Genomic DNA, 15,912 nt, shown 5'->3' on the forward strand with positions numbered 1-15,912 from the left:
TCAGGCTGCTTTTGCCAATCAATTCGTGTCAGCACTAGGCCTGAGCACAACACATATATTCACATATAGGAGTCACAGTAGCGGTGGCCCTTCCTCTGCAGTAGTTTATGTACAGTAGGGATATGAAAACAGAGACACAGAGGCCGCGCCCCACCACTGTAGAGTGACGGCGTCGGAACATCCATGTTCCGATCTAGGTGCTCTCTCTCGTCCCAGAAGCCTGGATCCCCAGGAGATGGAGACGTGGCTCCTCCTGGACATTCAGTTGTCTCCTTTTGGGGACCCTCTATCACACCACGTATCACGCCTCACTCAGTTTTGTTTTGTTTTAATTTTGGGAGTAGGCTGTTAGTCCTTCTGCACGCACAGAGGTGAGCTGAGTCAGGCCAGCAGGAACTCCTGATGGATGGAATATATTTTTGGAGAGGAAGAGCTCTAAGAGATGGTTCATTTTAAAGGAAGGGAAACTGAGGCCAGGGATGGTCATCTAGCTGGCCAGTACCCACCTCTTCTGAGAAAACTCACTAAACATAGAACATCGTCCCCTGCAAAAAGTCCATACTTGAATGTAAGTGGGAGGGTCAGGGTGGGCATTCGTGGGGTTGTAGTGCTAGGATCCCCACCCCATGGAGACACAGAACCCGCTGTGCAGGGGCAGCACCTACCCCAATGTTGCTCCTGGCCTGACCATTTCTAATTGTGGTAAGAACAGCAATGGCCATTCCCCTGAGACTTGGTTGTGCATTCCCAGACGCTACCGGCACACAATGGTCCCTACTTGTCCGGTGTAAACATTGCCAAATATGACAAACAATAATAACATCGCCACAACAGAAAACTAAGGTGCCAAGAGAGGCAGCACGGGTCTTTATGAATAGTCTGGGGCTAGGAATCTATTAATACAGGCGCAGCCGATCCATGCCATGGTCATTACCCTCTTTTGTCTGAATTACATCATCTATAAGCTAAAAAAGACAATTCCTTACGTTTCCGTCAAGAGCTTTGGAAAGGGTCAAGTATGTTGGCATCCATGTAATCCTAGCACATGGGAAACCAGCATGGGCTACATAGCAAGACCCTCCCTCAGAAAATAAAAACAAAATCAGCTTTAGGAAAACATTAAACACTAGGCAATTATTTAAGTAGTGGTAATGCTGAGGGCGACACCCCACAATAACAGCGCAGTTATTTCACAGAATGAATATTTAAGAAACACCAATATGCGCAGGCTCTGTTCTAACCGCCAAGCACGAGAGGGCAAGCAAGGCCTGTGTGGAGCCTGCACCTCCACAGTTTCACCCCAGCAGGGGGGTCACGACGGCCAGAAGCAAATATGTAAACCACAGCAGAGACATGGGACAGGGCTAGAGGTCAGGTGAAGGAGTCACGAAAGACTCCCCTGAGGAGACCTGAGGTCAGCTGGTCAGTCTCCCGGGCGTGGCTGAAGGAAAAGCAGGCACGGAGGTATGTGGTTCAGACATGTTACTGATGCTCTGAGGCCAGAGCCGAGTGACCTACCAAGTCCCATGGTCAGTGTGTAGCCCAGCAGGCCTCTCCATCCGCAGCTTCTTTCTCACTTCCAGCAACTCAGGAGACCAAGGTCACTTTCAGCTGTCCATACTCAACTGTTTCTACACTGTGGTTCATTTTCTTGGGCATAGAGCGACAAGAAGAACCCGCGCAGCTGCGGCCCCAGCAGTCCTGGAGTCTACAGATTAGGTATGCTGCGTCAAGGGATCTCATCCTTGACATGAACACTGACCTGTGACCTCTCCTCCTCTGCAGCTGAGGGGAAACAAAGCAAGCATGGAGGGCGTATGATCTGATACTTACTAGGACTTTCTTCAGTCCCTTGGTGCTAATCAGATTTCCTCACTCTCAGGGTATGGACAAAAATATCACTCAACTCAATGTCACGATTGGCAAGAGCCCACAGGCCCAAAAAGCCCAGACAGAGGAGAGGGCCACCGAGGGGCCTGGAACCAGAGTCTCCTTTAGACTCTGCCAAGGCTTCCAACTGCAGTCGGTTCCCTGTAAGAGGTAATAATACGCCTAATGATTATATTGCAGGGCATTTTAATTACAATGCCTTGAAGGTTTGTACTTTATACGTTTCAAAGTTCTTTCCATTGAGATAATGCTGACAAAGTGAGCTTTTAAGTAGACTTTTCAAATACGTGGTCTTATTAAAACATTACCTGGTTTTAATCCCATAATGATATTTGGAGAGAGCCGCGCATGCATCTAGCACTCATGGGAAACACACACAGGGTGGAATCTCCATCCTGGGCCACACAACCCAGAGAGAAACACAGGACAGTCTTTCCGGCTCCTAAGGACTGCCGAAAGTGTCTTTGAGCTTCATGGGGAGACAGGCTACGCCAAGGACACAAAACAAGAGAAGGCGGCACCAAGAGCGTTTAGAATCTGCTTGGCAAAAACAAAAGCAAAGAAACACAAAATGCTTGTGGTCATTCTGACGCTATTTGGAGGCCAAGGAATTCAAGTGGGTGAAAGCTTGTCACTCCCCAAAATAAACAAGGGCTCTAGAGACCTAACTCAAGGAGAATTAAGGTGAAGTCGCCACCCTTGTAGTGATGTTTGTCCCCATACAAGGAACTACGTATAGGTGGCTAGAGCCACAAGGCACCTGTTGATTTAGACGAAAACCAGTTTCTAATGTGCTTAAGAGCAGGCTCAGCCACTCAGACAGCTGCCTGCTTCTAGTCCTCTGACTCTCCCCACAGCCTTGACCTAGCTAGAGCACATGGGGACCACACTAGCTTGAGATAGACCTAGACCCTAGCATCTCACTGACCAAGACCAGACAGAACCTGCTGTGAGTTTCAGAGAAGCAAAGTGGATTTTTTAAAAAGGACCTTTTACTTTGGAAAAGAAAGTGAACATGGAAGCTAGTGAGACTACTCATCAGTTAAGAGCATGTAGCCTCTAGCTGAGGAGCCAGGCCCAGTTCCAAGCACCCATGCCTGGTGGCTTGCAACCACTTGTAATTCCAGCTCCAGGGAATCCAACTCCCTCTTCTGGTCTCTGCAGATACCTTTGCATGCATAAAAACACATGTGCTTACACATTCTTTTTTTTGGAACATTAAGAAAACCTTATATTCAGGAAATAAACACAATTGTATAGACATGAAATGACTCACAGGTTGGCAGATGTCTAGTCACAGGTGAACCTGGTTAAGGTGACTTCCTTTTTCTTTTCTGATGCCTGTAAGGAGCGATGGGAATGTAGATGCTAGACTCGCATAGTGTGGCAAGATCTAGAACATGGCAACCTGTGGTCTTAGGGTTTCTTAGAGTTTTCTCGAGGCTTCCAGAGGAACGCCCAAGGTCTTAGTTGGCCCATGGATAAGGACCGGTTTGCGTTGTGCTGCAAGGTTCTGCTGCCTTCTGTCCCTTTCTGGTTCTGGCAAGGTGATTAAAGCCCCCTGATCCAGAAAACTCATCTCTGGGCTCAGGCATGATGCTCACACAGCAAGCACATCAAAGCAAACCATTGGCCTAACCAACCTGCCAGGACTGAGCAGCAGCTTCTCCATTCTGCAACCAGTTACCAACCACAGAAAAGGGGACAGAAAAGAACCAAGACGTACAATTGTCGTCGGGAGGTTAAATTTTAAGCACAAAGCAGTCGAGAGCAATATCCTCCCTTGAAGAGCCACAGGCAGGGTAAGCTAGCGTAACTATGATGAGATTGCTGGCCTCTGCTGTCCCTGGAGTGGGATCTTGTCCAGGGATTTGGGATCTTTGACTGACTCCTGGTCCACAAATGTTCAGCTGTGACCTTAAGTGCTTCTGAATTCCTCCAGGGAGAAGGTCACACCTGCTGGCGGAGAGAAAAGGGCTCCGACTGTCCACCCAGGTGACTCCGAAAGATGACTCCTTTTTTCTCCTCACTCTACTGGCACCGCCAGACTCAGAACATCAGAGCTGGGTTTTAAGGAGTGGTGTGGCTACATAGCAGAAAAGGAGAAGGTCACAGAGCCACTTGGCCAGAGCATCTGGGCAGGATGTGTGATGAAGAGCTACCAGGAGAGACTGACAAGCAATGGTCTGACGCGGCCTTGGCTGTGGAACTCCCTCACATGGTGGGTGCCTTATCTTTAATGAGAAATGGCAAGAAGGGATAGAATGCATGACCTCACCAAATCCCTCAGGAGACAAAGGCTTTGCCATCAGAGCAAGAAGATGAGGATGCGGGGCATCACTGTTTTAGGGTACTAGCAGCTCATTCCCTTTCTGGTCTCATTCTGAACTCTAGCACCTATTACTCCCAAGTCATTGTGCAAGCAAAACAGGAACGTGTACCTAAATGAGAGCCAGTTTCGTAAGACCTGTGGGCGCTGTGCTTGAGGTTGCTGTTACGGAGGACCACCAGGGCTTCCTTCGGTCAGTCCTAGGTGTTCACACTCCAGCTTGGCTCATGGGAGAAGGATAACAACAGTGCCCTGAACAACTTCTATTGTCCCCAAAGAGGAACGCTAAAGATGTCATCACCGCACTTGAGAAAACCTGTCCCCAAATTTCCTAGGACAGGCTCAGGCCCGGGCCCCATCTCTTCTATTATAAGAGCTACTGATTCGGCGCTGTGGAAGAGGCACTTGCCAGCCCTGGCCTGTACACTTATGCCTTGCCATCTGCTCATTCCTAGTCCGTCCCCATTGGAGCAGCCTATGGCTGCTGCCTGTGCAAACCAGATTCTAATATTCAAGACTGAGTCTTAAGTAATGCTCTTCTCTCAAATCATCATGTCTTTTTTAACTCTGCATAACAAGAGCCCTCAGTTCCTACCATCTTCTGTTTTTGTTTTTCTCCATAAGAAGATGGCAGCATCCTAAAGATGCAGCTAGGATATCCATCAATGTCAACCACCACACACGAGTCATTTGAAGAGGCCAGAGCAGGTCAAATGCCTCACTGTGATGCTTCTGTGCAGCAAAGTCCCCAGATCAGTAGACAGCCCTGCAAACACACATGCTCAGTGCAAGGCCGCCGTTACCACAAACCTCATCACTTGCGTGATGATTATCACATACAGATGCGTTAAACTGATCTGAGCCTGTGTTTTCCATCTCTCTGCACTACGGTGCCCATATTCCCGAATTCCTTCTAGAAACGACTACAGAGCACCTAAAATGGAGATAAGAAAGCAGGTTTTAAAATAATTATTCAATTAAAAAAAATTCAGACTGAAGACCAGCTTGATACAGGGCTGCAGTGTGCTGCTGACCAGAGAAGGCTTTCCAGGGAAGAAGCCCTCTGAGAGCTGGTGTCTAGCTGCACAACTTCCCACCAGGCAATGGGTTAACTTCTGAGTTAAGCCGGGGGACTTTGTCGTTTAGCTGGCGTTTGCCTGAGAATATTGTACTTCTTGGATGTGAGGCACTGACATCCTAACCTGCCTGATCCTGCATTTGATAGCAGGTAATGTTCATCTGGTCCATGACCTCCCCCGTTATTTTCTTTTTTGTTCTTACTAAGCAGAAACCCATGAAGGGAAGTTGTGTGGATGGAGAGAGCTGAGTCCAAGAAATGGGCTTTCTAACTAACCCAGGGCGCATCAACAAAGCAAGTCAGGAACTTTTTTTTTTTTTTAATGAAACATGATTTCAGAGAGGAACAGAAAGGATCAAGGTTTTATAGGCCACATCGAAAATCAGACATTCCTGCTCTTGGGCAATGTGCAATCTTCTTGGAAAGGCAAGAACAAATAAAATGTCACTAGATAACAAGGAAATATAACCGTCTCTTTGGCAAACATAAGCAAAAGCTATAACAAATGGAGGGGGAGGTGACAGAGTGGAAATGACCATGGGATTCTATTAAAGGAAGAGCGCTTAGGCCTATGGGAGGAAAAGTGTGAGCCATTTGGGTCTAGAGGAAAGCCAACCAGGCATGGGCTAAGGTAAAGAAACAGGTAGGAATGAGTACGACGGCAATGCCTTTGTGGCAGAGGAGAGAAACTTGTGACTGGAACTCAGGAGGCATCATGGGTAATAGTGAGCGGAGCAAGCGGGAGATCTGGGTGGGCTCCTCCTTGCCAGCAAAGTCAACTATCACATAAACTCCCCTTGGAAAGGACTTTGGGTCAAGCTGCTACCTTTTCATTTAGGCGCTGGGCATCTAGCTAATCCTTGAATATCTTCAGAGAAACAGCCTAGTCTGCACAGAACCCCCTTGCCACAAGGGAGATTGGCTGTGCTCCCAGGACAACAGGGAAGTATTGGTACCATGTAAACGTCTTTATTAGCCTAGGAAAACCATGCCAGTGCCAGGGCTTTTCCTAAGCAAATGTATGGGTAATCCATTTCCATCTAATGCCAGACGACTAGAGTGGGGCCACAGATGCCCACAGAGGCCACTAGAATTCCCTCTGGCTTCACCAAATGGGTGGGGCACATTGGCTGAGCCAAAACAGCCTAGTGTCAGTAATAAAGCCAGAAAGAGAAGCTGAGACGGGCCTTGACTTCTATGCCCCACCCACCATTAATTCCCTTAAGTCCTGGGTATAGAATAGAAGAGACTTCTGCTACACGGTGATACGGCTACAATTATAGACACTCCCTTGTCACCAGTGAAATGTGACCTTCATATTTTCCTTATCTGAATACCTAGGTAAACATTTGTTGTGCAAGCATACAAATAAAGGCTTTAAAGGTGAAATGTGGTGTGTTTGGTAACACCACACTGCTCTAAGCCTGGGACAAGAAAGCCTTTTGGCTCTGCACATGCTCTCTCTCTCCCTTTACCCTAGGCACCAAAATTAGCTCCATCGACCTCAGCCAGGCCTGGAGTGAAGGCTGTCATTCTAAAATAGCATCTGAGAACTCTTGGACACATCAGAGAGAAACACAAGGGTACAATGGCTCACAGAAACTTACTGAAAATGCTATTGCACTGGGCTGATTTAACAAAAAAAAAAAACCACTAAATATATAGGAAAAAAGCAATATTACAAGTTCTGGAACTTGGGGAACTGCCCACATGGCATATTTTATATATCTTGATTTACTCTATCAAGCACTACTGTTTTCATTCAGAAAGCACTAGAAGGTTATAGTTTTGTTACAAACATCATGTCTGCTTCTCCCATTCACCTAGGAGCTGAGAATTATTTTTAAAACTTTGTTCTGAAAAGGTAAGCTTTTCAGGCCCTTGAAGGTATAATTTTCTGTTATTCCCACACAGAATTTATAAGCAAAGCCAAGTGACTCTGTGTGTGTGTGTGTGTGTATGCTTAAAGGCACTCTTTTCCTGCAACCGTGTATGACGTATTTTCCAGAACAATCTTTCTCAACACTCCAAAGTGCTTCAGCAACAGGAAGTCGTAAAGGTAGGAAGGAGGCCAGTAAATATTTACTGTAATTACTCATTAGTAATGAGAGGAGCTAGAGCTGCAGTTTGAGTTGCTTCCCTGACCATGCTCACGCCCCCCCCCCCCCACAAAACCAAACCAAACCAAACCAGGAGCCTGAGGCGGTGTCCTGGGGCCCAGCCCTGCCACACCTAGATCCACCTCTAGGTTTGGCTTCAGATGACGCGGTTTGGTTCTTTCAGCAGCTCTAGTTCCCAAATGCAAAAAGACGATAACATACTGTTCTTGTTTCCCCATCTCCTACAAGAGGCAGTCAGGACGAATCTCACACAGTGAGGACAGCCAGAGTTTCTAACCAGGAGTGAATGTGTATTCATTCGCAATACCTTCAGAAGACAGAACACTACATAGCTAGACACGCAGTATCGTGGTTTAAATTATTACCAGTCCCAAATCATATACTATAGTTGACATATTTTAAAGGACTAATGAACTTTCTTAGATGGATCCTATGTATCCTTTTATTCTTAGCAAACTACCGACTTCCCACAGTTAGATAGAGGCCAACTAACTATGCACTTCAAACCAACAAGAGACCAAAGGAGGCCACGAAAATCCTGACTTACATGTAAGAGCAACAGTGGCCGCCCCTGGCATTTGGGAGTAGTCACGATGGCAGCGGGACTCAGCCTCCAAACCAGTGGTGCTCACCTTCCTGATGCTGCAGACCTTTAGTACAGTTCCTCACGTTGTGGGGACCCCAACCAGAAAACTACTTCGCTGCTGCTTCATAACTGTAATTGTGCTACTGTTAAGAATCATAATGCAAATTTGTCTTCTGATGGTCTTAGGTGATCCCTGTGAAAAGGCCATTTGATCCCCAGAGGTGCTGAGATCCACAGGTTGAGAACGACTACTCCATGACTCTCCTGGTCAACAGGGCAGCACAGGAGATCCATGTTTGCATCTACATGGTTGGCCACGCAGTCTAACCAGGTGGAAGCCAAGGATCTTCGGATTCCTAGCATTTACCTATGACATTTACATTTTTTTTCAATTGGAAGTTGTCACTAGAAGAGTGACAGTGGGTGAAGAGGGCAGTGAGTCACTAGGGGAATGTAGGGAAGTTTCAAAGGTCCATCTCCATGACTCTGTGGGACTAACTATAGGGGGCATGTGTGGGTGGCTGCAGTGCCTGTGAAGGCAGGGTGTCAGATCCCCTAGGAGCTGGATTTAGAGGCAGTTATGGGCATGTAGGTGCTGGGAGTCAAACCCACATCTTTGAAAGATCAGTAAGTGTTCCTAGTGTTGAATTAGTTCTCTAGTGTGCACGCACGTGTGCACGTACACACATACACACATCTTAATGTGGTTGTTTTACTCACTGGCAAGCCATTCTTTCTGAAACCCCATTCTGTTTGAGAATGCACCTACTTCCCAGGATCTGGCATACAGATTACTCATAACCTTAAAGAATTTTGTGCTTTCTGGTAGGCGACACTATATTAAAGGAGCCTTAAGGATGTATTGGAGGTCATAAGCAAACCAGAATTACTTGAGCAATTAGGGAAAAAAAAGCCACTCAGAAGTTCCTAACACTTGGGTCATTGTCACACGTATCTCTTTGGTTTCGGGGATCTCAAAGGACTTCGACATTTTTCTCAATTGTATACTTTCAGATCAGTTTCTGTGCCTTTTAACTAACAAGACCAGACAAATGCAAACTCTACTTGGAAACTACAAGTCTTGCTAGCTGTATATATCCACAGGTGCCCCACCACAACCACTGCACACACACACACACACACTGTGACACACAACTGTTGCTATGCTGGCTTCTCCCTCTGCTATGATATGTTTCAGGGTAATCATGGTTTGTGGCAAGGAAACTCCAAAAGACCTCAAGGTTCTTAGTACAGGGACTGGTGCTGCTCACCAGATAGGGCTCTATAAAAATACAAAATATGATCACAACAATCATAACCATTTTTATCCCCCCCATTCATTCTTTCCTTCCTGTGCTGGCAATTTCAAAAGATCAAAGAGTCAGAGGAAGTCCTGTGCATCTTGATTTGTAGATGATTCTTCAGAAGCCACAGAGGAAGAGCACCTAACAGGTCCCTGTACAATGGAGTCTGAAGACTGAGCAGTTATTGAAGTCTTGCCACCAGCAAAGGGTGGGTGGAAAGCTTTGAACTTTTAGGGGCAATAGAGAACTGTCTCCTGTTCAAGGTGAGGGGGAAAAGATCTATAAAAAAATAAGAAGAGATTCCGGGAGTTTTAGAAATACCCTTTGGCTCTTTAGTTCCTGCCTGTGTGGGGTTTGATACAAGGGATGAGTCATAGGAGAGAAAGTCATTATAATAATTATAAACACAACAACAAAAGAAGTTATCATTTATAGAGTGCTTACCACATTCACACATGGTATTAAGTGCTTTATGGGCCTCTTAGGGAAGGCCAGGAGGCACGGAACAGTTGGTAAGACTGTGGACTCTGGAGATACTTTGCCCAAGTGGAGGCTCAGCTCTCTGCTGTACTGCCTGGGACGCGGGGCAGCAACCTTGCTGTACTTGAGTTCCCATCAGCGGAGCGGGGATAATGACAGGGCTTATCTCACTGGGCTGGTACAGGGATTAAGAAAGTTAATCCATGTAAAGTTCTGAGGACAGGGCTGACTGGCACCGGAGACTGAGTGCACAGCTTTTGGTCTTGTCCTTCCTCACACAGCAGGTTCACTTCCCCTAGAACTCATCCATTTCTGGAACACAAAAGAATCTCCAAATGGTGGGTAATAATGGGAAATGTGAGTGTCAATTTCTTTTCATGCTTTCCCCAAGATAAGAAAGACACTAGCTCTGAAACGTAGGCCCAGGCAGCCTGCAGCCTCCACAGAAAGATCCTGAAACTCAGGGCAGCTCTAGGCTGCTAAACAAGCCAACCAGGAAGCTTGCCTCTTCCAGATGACAGCACCTCTGAAAAGCTGCTAGGAGCTGAGCAAGGGATGGGGGCAGAGGATGCTTGCCCAGCATGTACAAAGTTCTGGGTTCAGTCCTCAAGGGAGAGCGACAATAACTTAAAAAGAACATAAAAAAAGTCAAAAGAAGCAAACATGCACTTGGTAGAATTTTGGACACTGAATACCACAGGAGGCCAGTTTAACAGAGCTCAGGGGAAGAGCCCAGTCCCTTTTCAGCCTTCGTGGACTTTTCACAGTCAACTCTACAGCTGTCCTCACTGAAAGCAGAAACCTCTAGCTGTCACTGTGGAGGCCTGCAAGTCCTCCCTCCATCGTCGTCACCGTGTGTTTCCTTATTCTACCCCCAAGTGCTAAACTTCTACCACTGCTGGGCTGTCTCCGGGATCCAGTATAGGCTGGTGTCCAGTATCAGTATCTATATCTTTTTATATGTCTTTCAGGGACACTGTGAGCCAGATTCCCCCACTTAACGCCAATGCGTCTAGATAACGACGTGTGTTGTTAGCAAGTGAAATGTCACTCAGGAGTTTCTTTTCTTTAGTTTCAAACATTTGAACCCTACAAGAGAAAAGCCATTATGGGTGATGATACCTACGGCTTCTTGTGTGGTTCTCTCTGCTTCCCAGTACAGACCAAGCAATTGGCAGTGTGGAACCTATTCCCCGTTCCTTAGCTTTCAGCATCTCGTTTCAGACTGGGAGTGCTCGCTCTGCCCCTTGCTGATCCATATCGTGCATGAATGTCATCACAAGGGTCGACAGCACGGGGCTGCATTGGGAACTACAGGTAAAGAATACGGAGGTCCTGGGAGGCAGCGCTGCTGACTCAGCAACAGGGCAAAGGTTCAGTAGTTTGTGCACTACCAAAGTTTCCTTAGTTTGGTCAGGACATAAAATGAAGAAAGCTCCCTCGGGGTAAAATGGAAAGGGAGCTATCATATTGATATAGGACAGAACTGGGGGAGATCCTAAAAAATTACAAAGCAAATAAGTGAGAAGTGCTGAACAGGAAAGACTGCCTCAAAGAGGAAAAGCCTAAACGTTGAAAGAATCACAAGGACTTTCAAAGGTATTATTAGGTCCACGTCTGGGGGCATTAAGAATTTAAAAAAATAATAAAATAAAATAAAAAATAAAGTTTTATAGTCATAGAGAAAAAAAAGAATTGCTTGCTTGTTCCTTCCATCTCTAAACACTTTACACCATAGATTCCTAGAATACTGGAAATCACCATGCCCGCGTGCACGCACACACAGAAGCAGTGACATAGAAACTGATTTACGGGGTAAATAAAGCAGGCTGTTTTCATCTCACGGCTTTCACCCTGTGAAAATGCCTAACGGGGCCACACAACAGTCTGGTAGCTGTGGAATGTTCTCTACTTCACAAAGCAACTTGCTACATGCAGGAACTAAGGAGGGCCCTGCCATGGTTTTGCTCAGTGACGTCTACCAGAGTAATAGTTTTTGTTGTTGTTGTTGTTTTGTTTTGTTTCTCCCTGAAATAAAGGAAAACTATCAAGCCTTGGAGTTACATTTCCTAGAGTTAGTAGACACAGAAAGCAGCGCTGACTGATGGGTAGGCAATTGCTCTTGCAATTATCTAGAAAAGTAAATCCCCTGTTTTGAAGGTCCAGGGTCTGGCTGTGGTGATGGGGGATCTCCACTAGCTCCTTGGAAATCCTCAGTGGCTAGAAGCGCATCAGGGCTGGGGGCTCTGCTGGCCACATACTAACTACCGGCTGTAAAGCACTGACATTCTGCTTCTTATCAGCACCAATTTTCCTTGGGAGGAGGGAGATGTTTTACCATTCCTGGGCCTTACCCAGAAAGAGAAAATATTTTTTATGGCTTCCACGCTTGTTTACAAATTAATCTTTAATTTGTAAAACCAAATAAACAAACAAACAAGCAAAAAAGCCTGCTGTCATGACACCTTCTAAATTTCCATGAAAGCTGTATGAAGCACAGTTTAAGTGCCTGGACTGACAGTGTTGTAGACCAGTTCTGGAGCATTCTCTAGTTCCTGTAAATCAGTGAAAAATGCTGACAGGTGTTGAAGGAATTCTTATTAGAAAATAAGTTTCAGCCTGAGAAACCCATCCAGATTTATGTTTCCTCGACTTGGACAAATGGCGGACTTTGGTTTCATTTTCCAGCAGGCCTGAGAAGTGAGCCACAGTTGGAAAATGTGAAGGTCCAAGTGTCTCCAATTCCTTGTGTACCCTTGCCCCTAGCAAAAGAGCACTCATGAAAAGTCCCTGGACCAGAGTCTGGCTTAGGCCTGGACTTGGAGTCCTAAACATCCGAGGACCTCACTTCCATTTATCTTAATCGTTGTGCTCTACAAACCTCCACTTGAGAACATCCACACTTAGCCCTTCCTAGAGTCAGGAACCTTGGGGGGGTTGATGCGCCTCTGCTTCATCTAAACTCAAGAGAGCTGATCATGCTTCCCCCAAAACCTGATCAGTCAACAATTAAAAACTTGGCTCTTAATTATTATGGATAAACATATCCACCCACACAGGGATGTCTGGGAATAAAACAATCCTTCTGGATTCTTGAGGGGCTGTTTCTAGAACGAAAAACATGCAAGTGTTCGAGTATGTTCTAGAGAAGAAACAGCTCTTAAACCAATAAAAATACAAATCGTTCAGAAGCACCAGTGGATGGAATTACCAGTTCAGGAAACCCTGCAGCTCACGTTTTCATGAGGTGCTTGGGAAGTTTCGGGCAGCCACTTAAGGCATACCAGCTTTCATGGTCCTGCTTCACAGTTTTTAATCTCAGTGCTCCAAGAAGCTAGCCAACACGACCGGAGTCTTCAAACTATTATCCTAACAGGAATTGGGCCTCGAGGGACTTCCACAGGCTTGCCCTGCCTTTCCTTCACACACACACACACACACACACACACACACACACACACACACACACACCCTGCCAGCTACCACTAGGGCACTGCACTAACTATGGCGACCTCCTAGGGGGTTCACAGGCTGCAGTTCACTGGTTCTTAAAGTGGCCACACTCATGGATAATTTTTGTGTCATTATGCAACTTTGCTCCTACTGAGACTCATGCTCTTCCACAACTCTCTGTAAAGGAGGCTGTGAAAGCGGGTATGGAAATAGCTTTGCCCACTAAACCCCGTTTCTCCCAGTGATTGGTAGAGCCAAGAGCAAGATGACACTTCGCACTGATCACCACCAGGTCTCTTCTCTGCAAATTCGACAATCACCCATTGGCACGGGAGTAATAAAATGTTTAGCAAATTCCCCCGGTGGCTCTGGGCTGTCTAACTTCGCGGTTTTGATAGTTTATGATTGCATTCTGATTGGCTTTACAGCTTGAATCTTTTCCCTTACTTCTCTACCTTCAAAGGACACAGCACCCCAGAGTTGTATGGTGGGTGACAATGGGAAATATAGAACCGGACTCTGCACCACCCCCACTCCCGTCACCCAGAGATCCACCAGTGAAGGGTGCGGGCGCCCCGCCAGGACGGGTGCGATTCGCTCGCGTTTATCAAATCCTTATCGGTGCACTGAGGTGGGAGCCGTCACTTTCGGCCAGAGGATACACTGTTCCTGGCTTGGGTCCCTACGTGCAAGTCCAAACAAAAGCCAATCTGCTCGGGGTCTGAGCCCTCAGCGCAGTCCTTTACCAGCCTGGCTGTGGGTGTCTCATGGCTCGCGCCACTCCGCCGTCACGCGTTCGATTCCGGTCACCCTAGCCAAGTTTCGGAGCACAGAGCTGGACGCTCTAGCACAAGGCTCGCACCGGTCGAAACAGGAGCAAAGGGACAGGTGATCTGCCACAAACTTTTGCAGGAGGCGAGCGTGTACTCAGGTCTGCGTGGCCGCATAGTGCGCTCCCACCCAGGCTCTGAGAGGGCCCGGTGTCGACAGATCCGGGGCGGATTGAAGGAGACTCAGGGCAGCGCGAGTTGGCCAGAGTTGCCTCTCACCCAGTGCGGAAGGGTTCGCAAGGGCAAGCCTTCGTGGCTGCCCTTCTCTGTCTTCTTCAGACACTCGGAGAGGCCCGGTGTCGCAGTCCTCTCTGCACATTAAAACACCTGCCCCCGCAGGGCAATCCAGGTCACTACCCACTCTCTGCTGGAGTTTAGATATAGGGAGAGCGAAAGGGGGGGTGTATCCTAAAACTTGAGTGCCTTCTGGAGCAGGACAGTTGGCCATGTTCCGGCTCCTCGGGCCAGGGCGCGCCCCCGAGTTGCGCTTTGCACTCTGTCCCTTGCTGGTTTGGGGGCATACAGCCCGCATAGAAGCGCTCTCGAAAGACCTGGAGGGTCTTAGTTAGAAAAGAAAAGCGTGTCTGCTGCTCCAACAGATAAATCCAACAGAAAGACGAGGGTATCAGTCCAGAAACATTTCAAACCACTGGCTGGGGGAAACTTGGTGCCCTGGGGACTACAGACTTTGGAAGGCGCCACGGAAGCACCCCTGACCTCCAGGGTCATCTCTCTGTGTCTCAAGGTCTTGAACTATTGGATTCGCGACTCAATTTTGCCAAGCCACAGCTCCGCGTACCTAAAGCCCGCACCTGCTCACTCTCTCACCCGCCCCCCGCACCCCAAGAGCGGTCCTCCTTCTTCCCAGACCTCTCGCGTCCCTCTTGCAAAAGTGCCCCGGGTCGCGCCCGCCTCGCGCAGTTCCACCACTGTCCGGGACCGAGTTGGTCGCCGGCTCCGACGCCCGCTTACCTTTTCTTCTCCTTGTCAGCTGTCATTGTCGCCTTGTTCCTCCGAGACCCGGAGCACCTGGGTTCCTTAGGCCCGTAGGGGCTGCAGCCGCTGCCTTTGCGGTGGCCCTCGGCGGCTCTCTGTCGCCCCAGCAGGTGTGAAAGGTCTTTAGTGCTCACAGGTCCGAGTGTCCCGCACAATCAGGTGGAAGTTTGCGGACGGCTGGCTAGGTGCGGAGGAGGAGGAGGGAGGAGAGGGGTGACAGGGAGGAACCTGCAGGAGGAGGCGGGGCCAGGGAAAGGAGTGGGAGGAGGTTGTAAGACGCCAAAAGGGAGTAGCGACAAGGGACCTGAAGTTCCGTTTATCCGCGAACAGGAGTCAGTTTTCTGGGATTTCACAAAACAAAACCAACCAACCAACAAACAAAAAAATAGTGGTTCGAAAAGAGCGAGTTAGAAGAAATCCGGGGCCAAGCGAGTGCGGCCGCTGAGATGACCATACAGTCTCAGGACACTGCCGAGGATTGTACGGCCGCCTCAGGAGACCTGGAGCGGAACGCTGGGGACTCCGAAGCTGTGCACCGGCCGCTCTCGAATGTCCGGCTTCCTCAGCTGCCAGCCCACTTTAAAAACTCGGACGGCCCGCCCGCGGGAGGGAGCGAGGGGCGCGGGAGTCCCACAGTGGGCCGGGGGTGGGGCCGGGGCGGATCCTGGGCGGGGCGCCACGCAAGCTCCGCCCCCGCCCTCGGGCTGCCGGCCCACCGCATCCTAGCCAATGGGGAGGCGCAACCACAGCCTCTGCCTTGACCCCGGCCCGCCCCTTTCTCCCGGGCTGCGCTCCTCCAGCGCTCGCCCAGCCCTGCCTCCTCTTTCCGCAGGTCAGAGACTTGTT

General features: G+C 48.3%; 1 protein-coding gene across 1 annotated transcript in view; it reads right to left on the bottom strand.

Moving 5' to 3' along the window:
* The window catches only part of Epas1 (endothelial PAS domain protein 1), an 80,512-nt gene extending 64,915 nt beyond the window's left edge, over positions 1 to 15,597 (bottom strand). Inside the window, exon 1 of the mRNA XM_050145969.1 lies at positions 15,043 to 15,597. Within this exon, the coding sequence (XP_050001926.1) occupies positions 15,043 to 15,068 (26 nt within the window). The 5' untranslated portion in view covers positions 15,069 to 15,597. The remainder of the gene's footprint in view (positions 1 to 15,042) is intronic.
* Positions 15,598 to 15,912: the final 315 nt, after the last annotated feature.

This window comes from Alexandromys fortis, unplaced genomic scaffold, assembly GCF_014885135.2.
Source record: "Alexandromys fortis isolate MF-2015 unplaced genomic scaffold, M_Fortis_MF-2015_v1.1 scaffold_42, whole genome shotgun sequence".
Taxonomy (NCBI): Eukaryota; Metazoa; Chordata; class Mammalia; order Rodentia; family Cricetidae; genus Alexandromys; species Alexandromys fortis.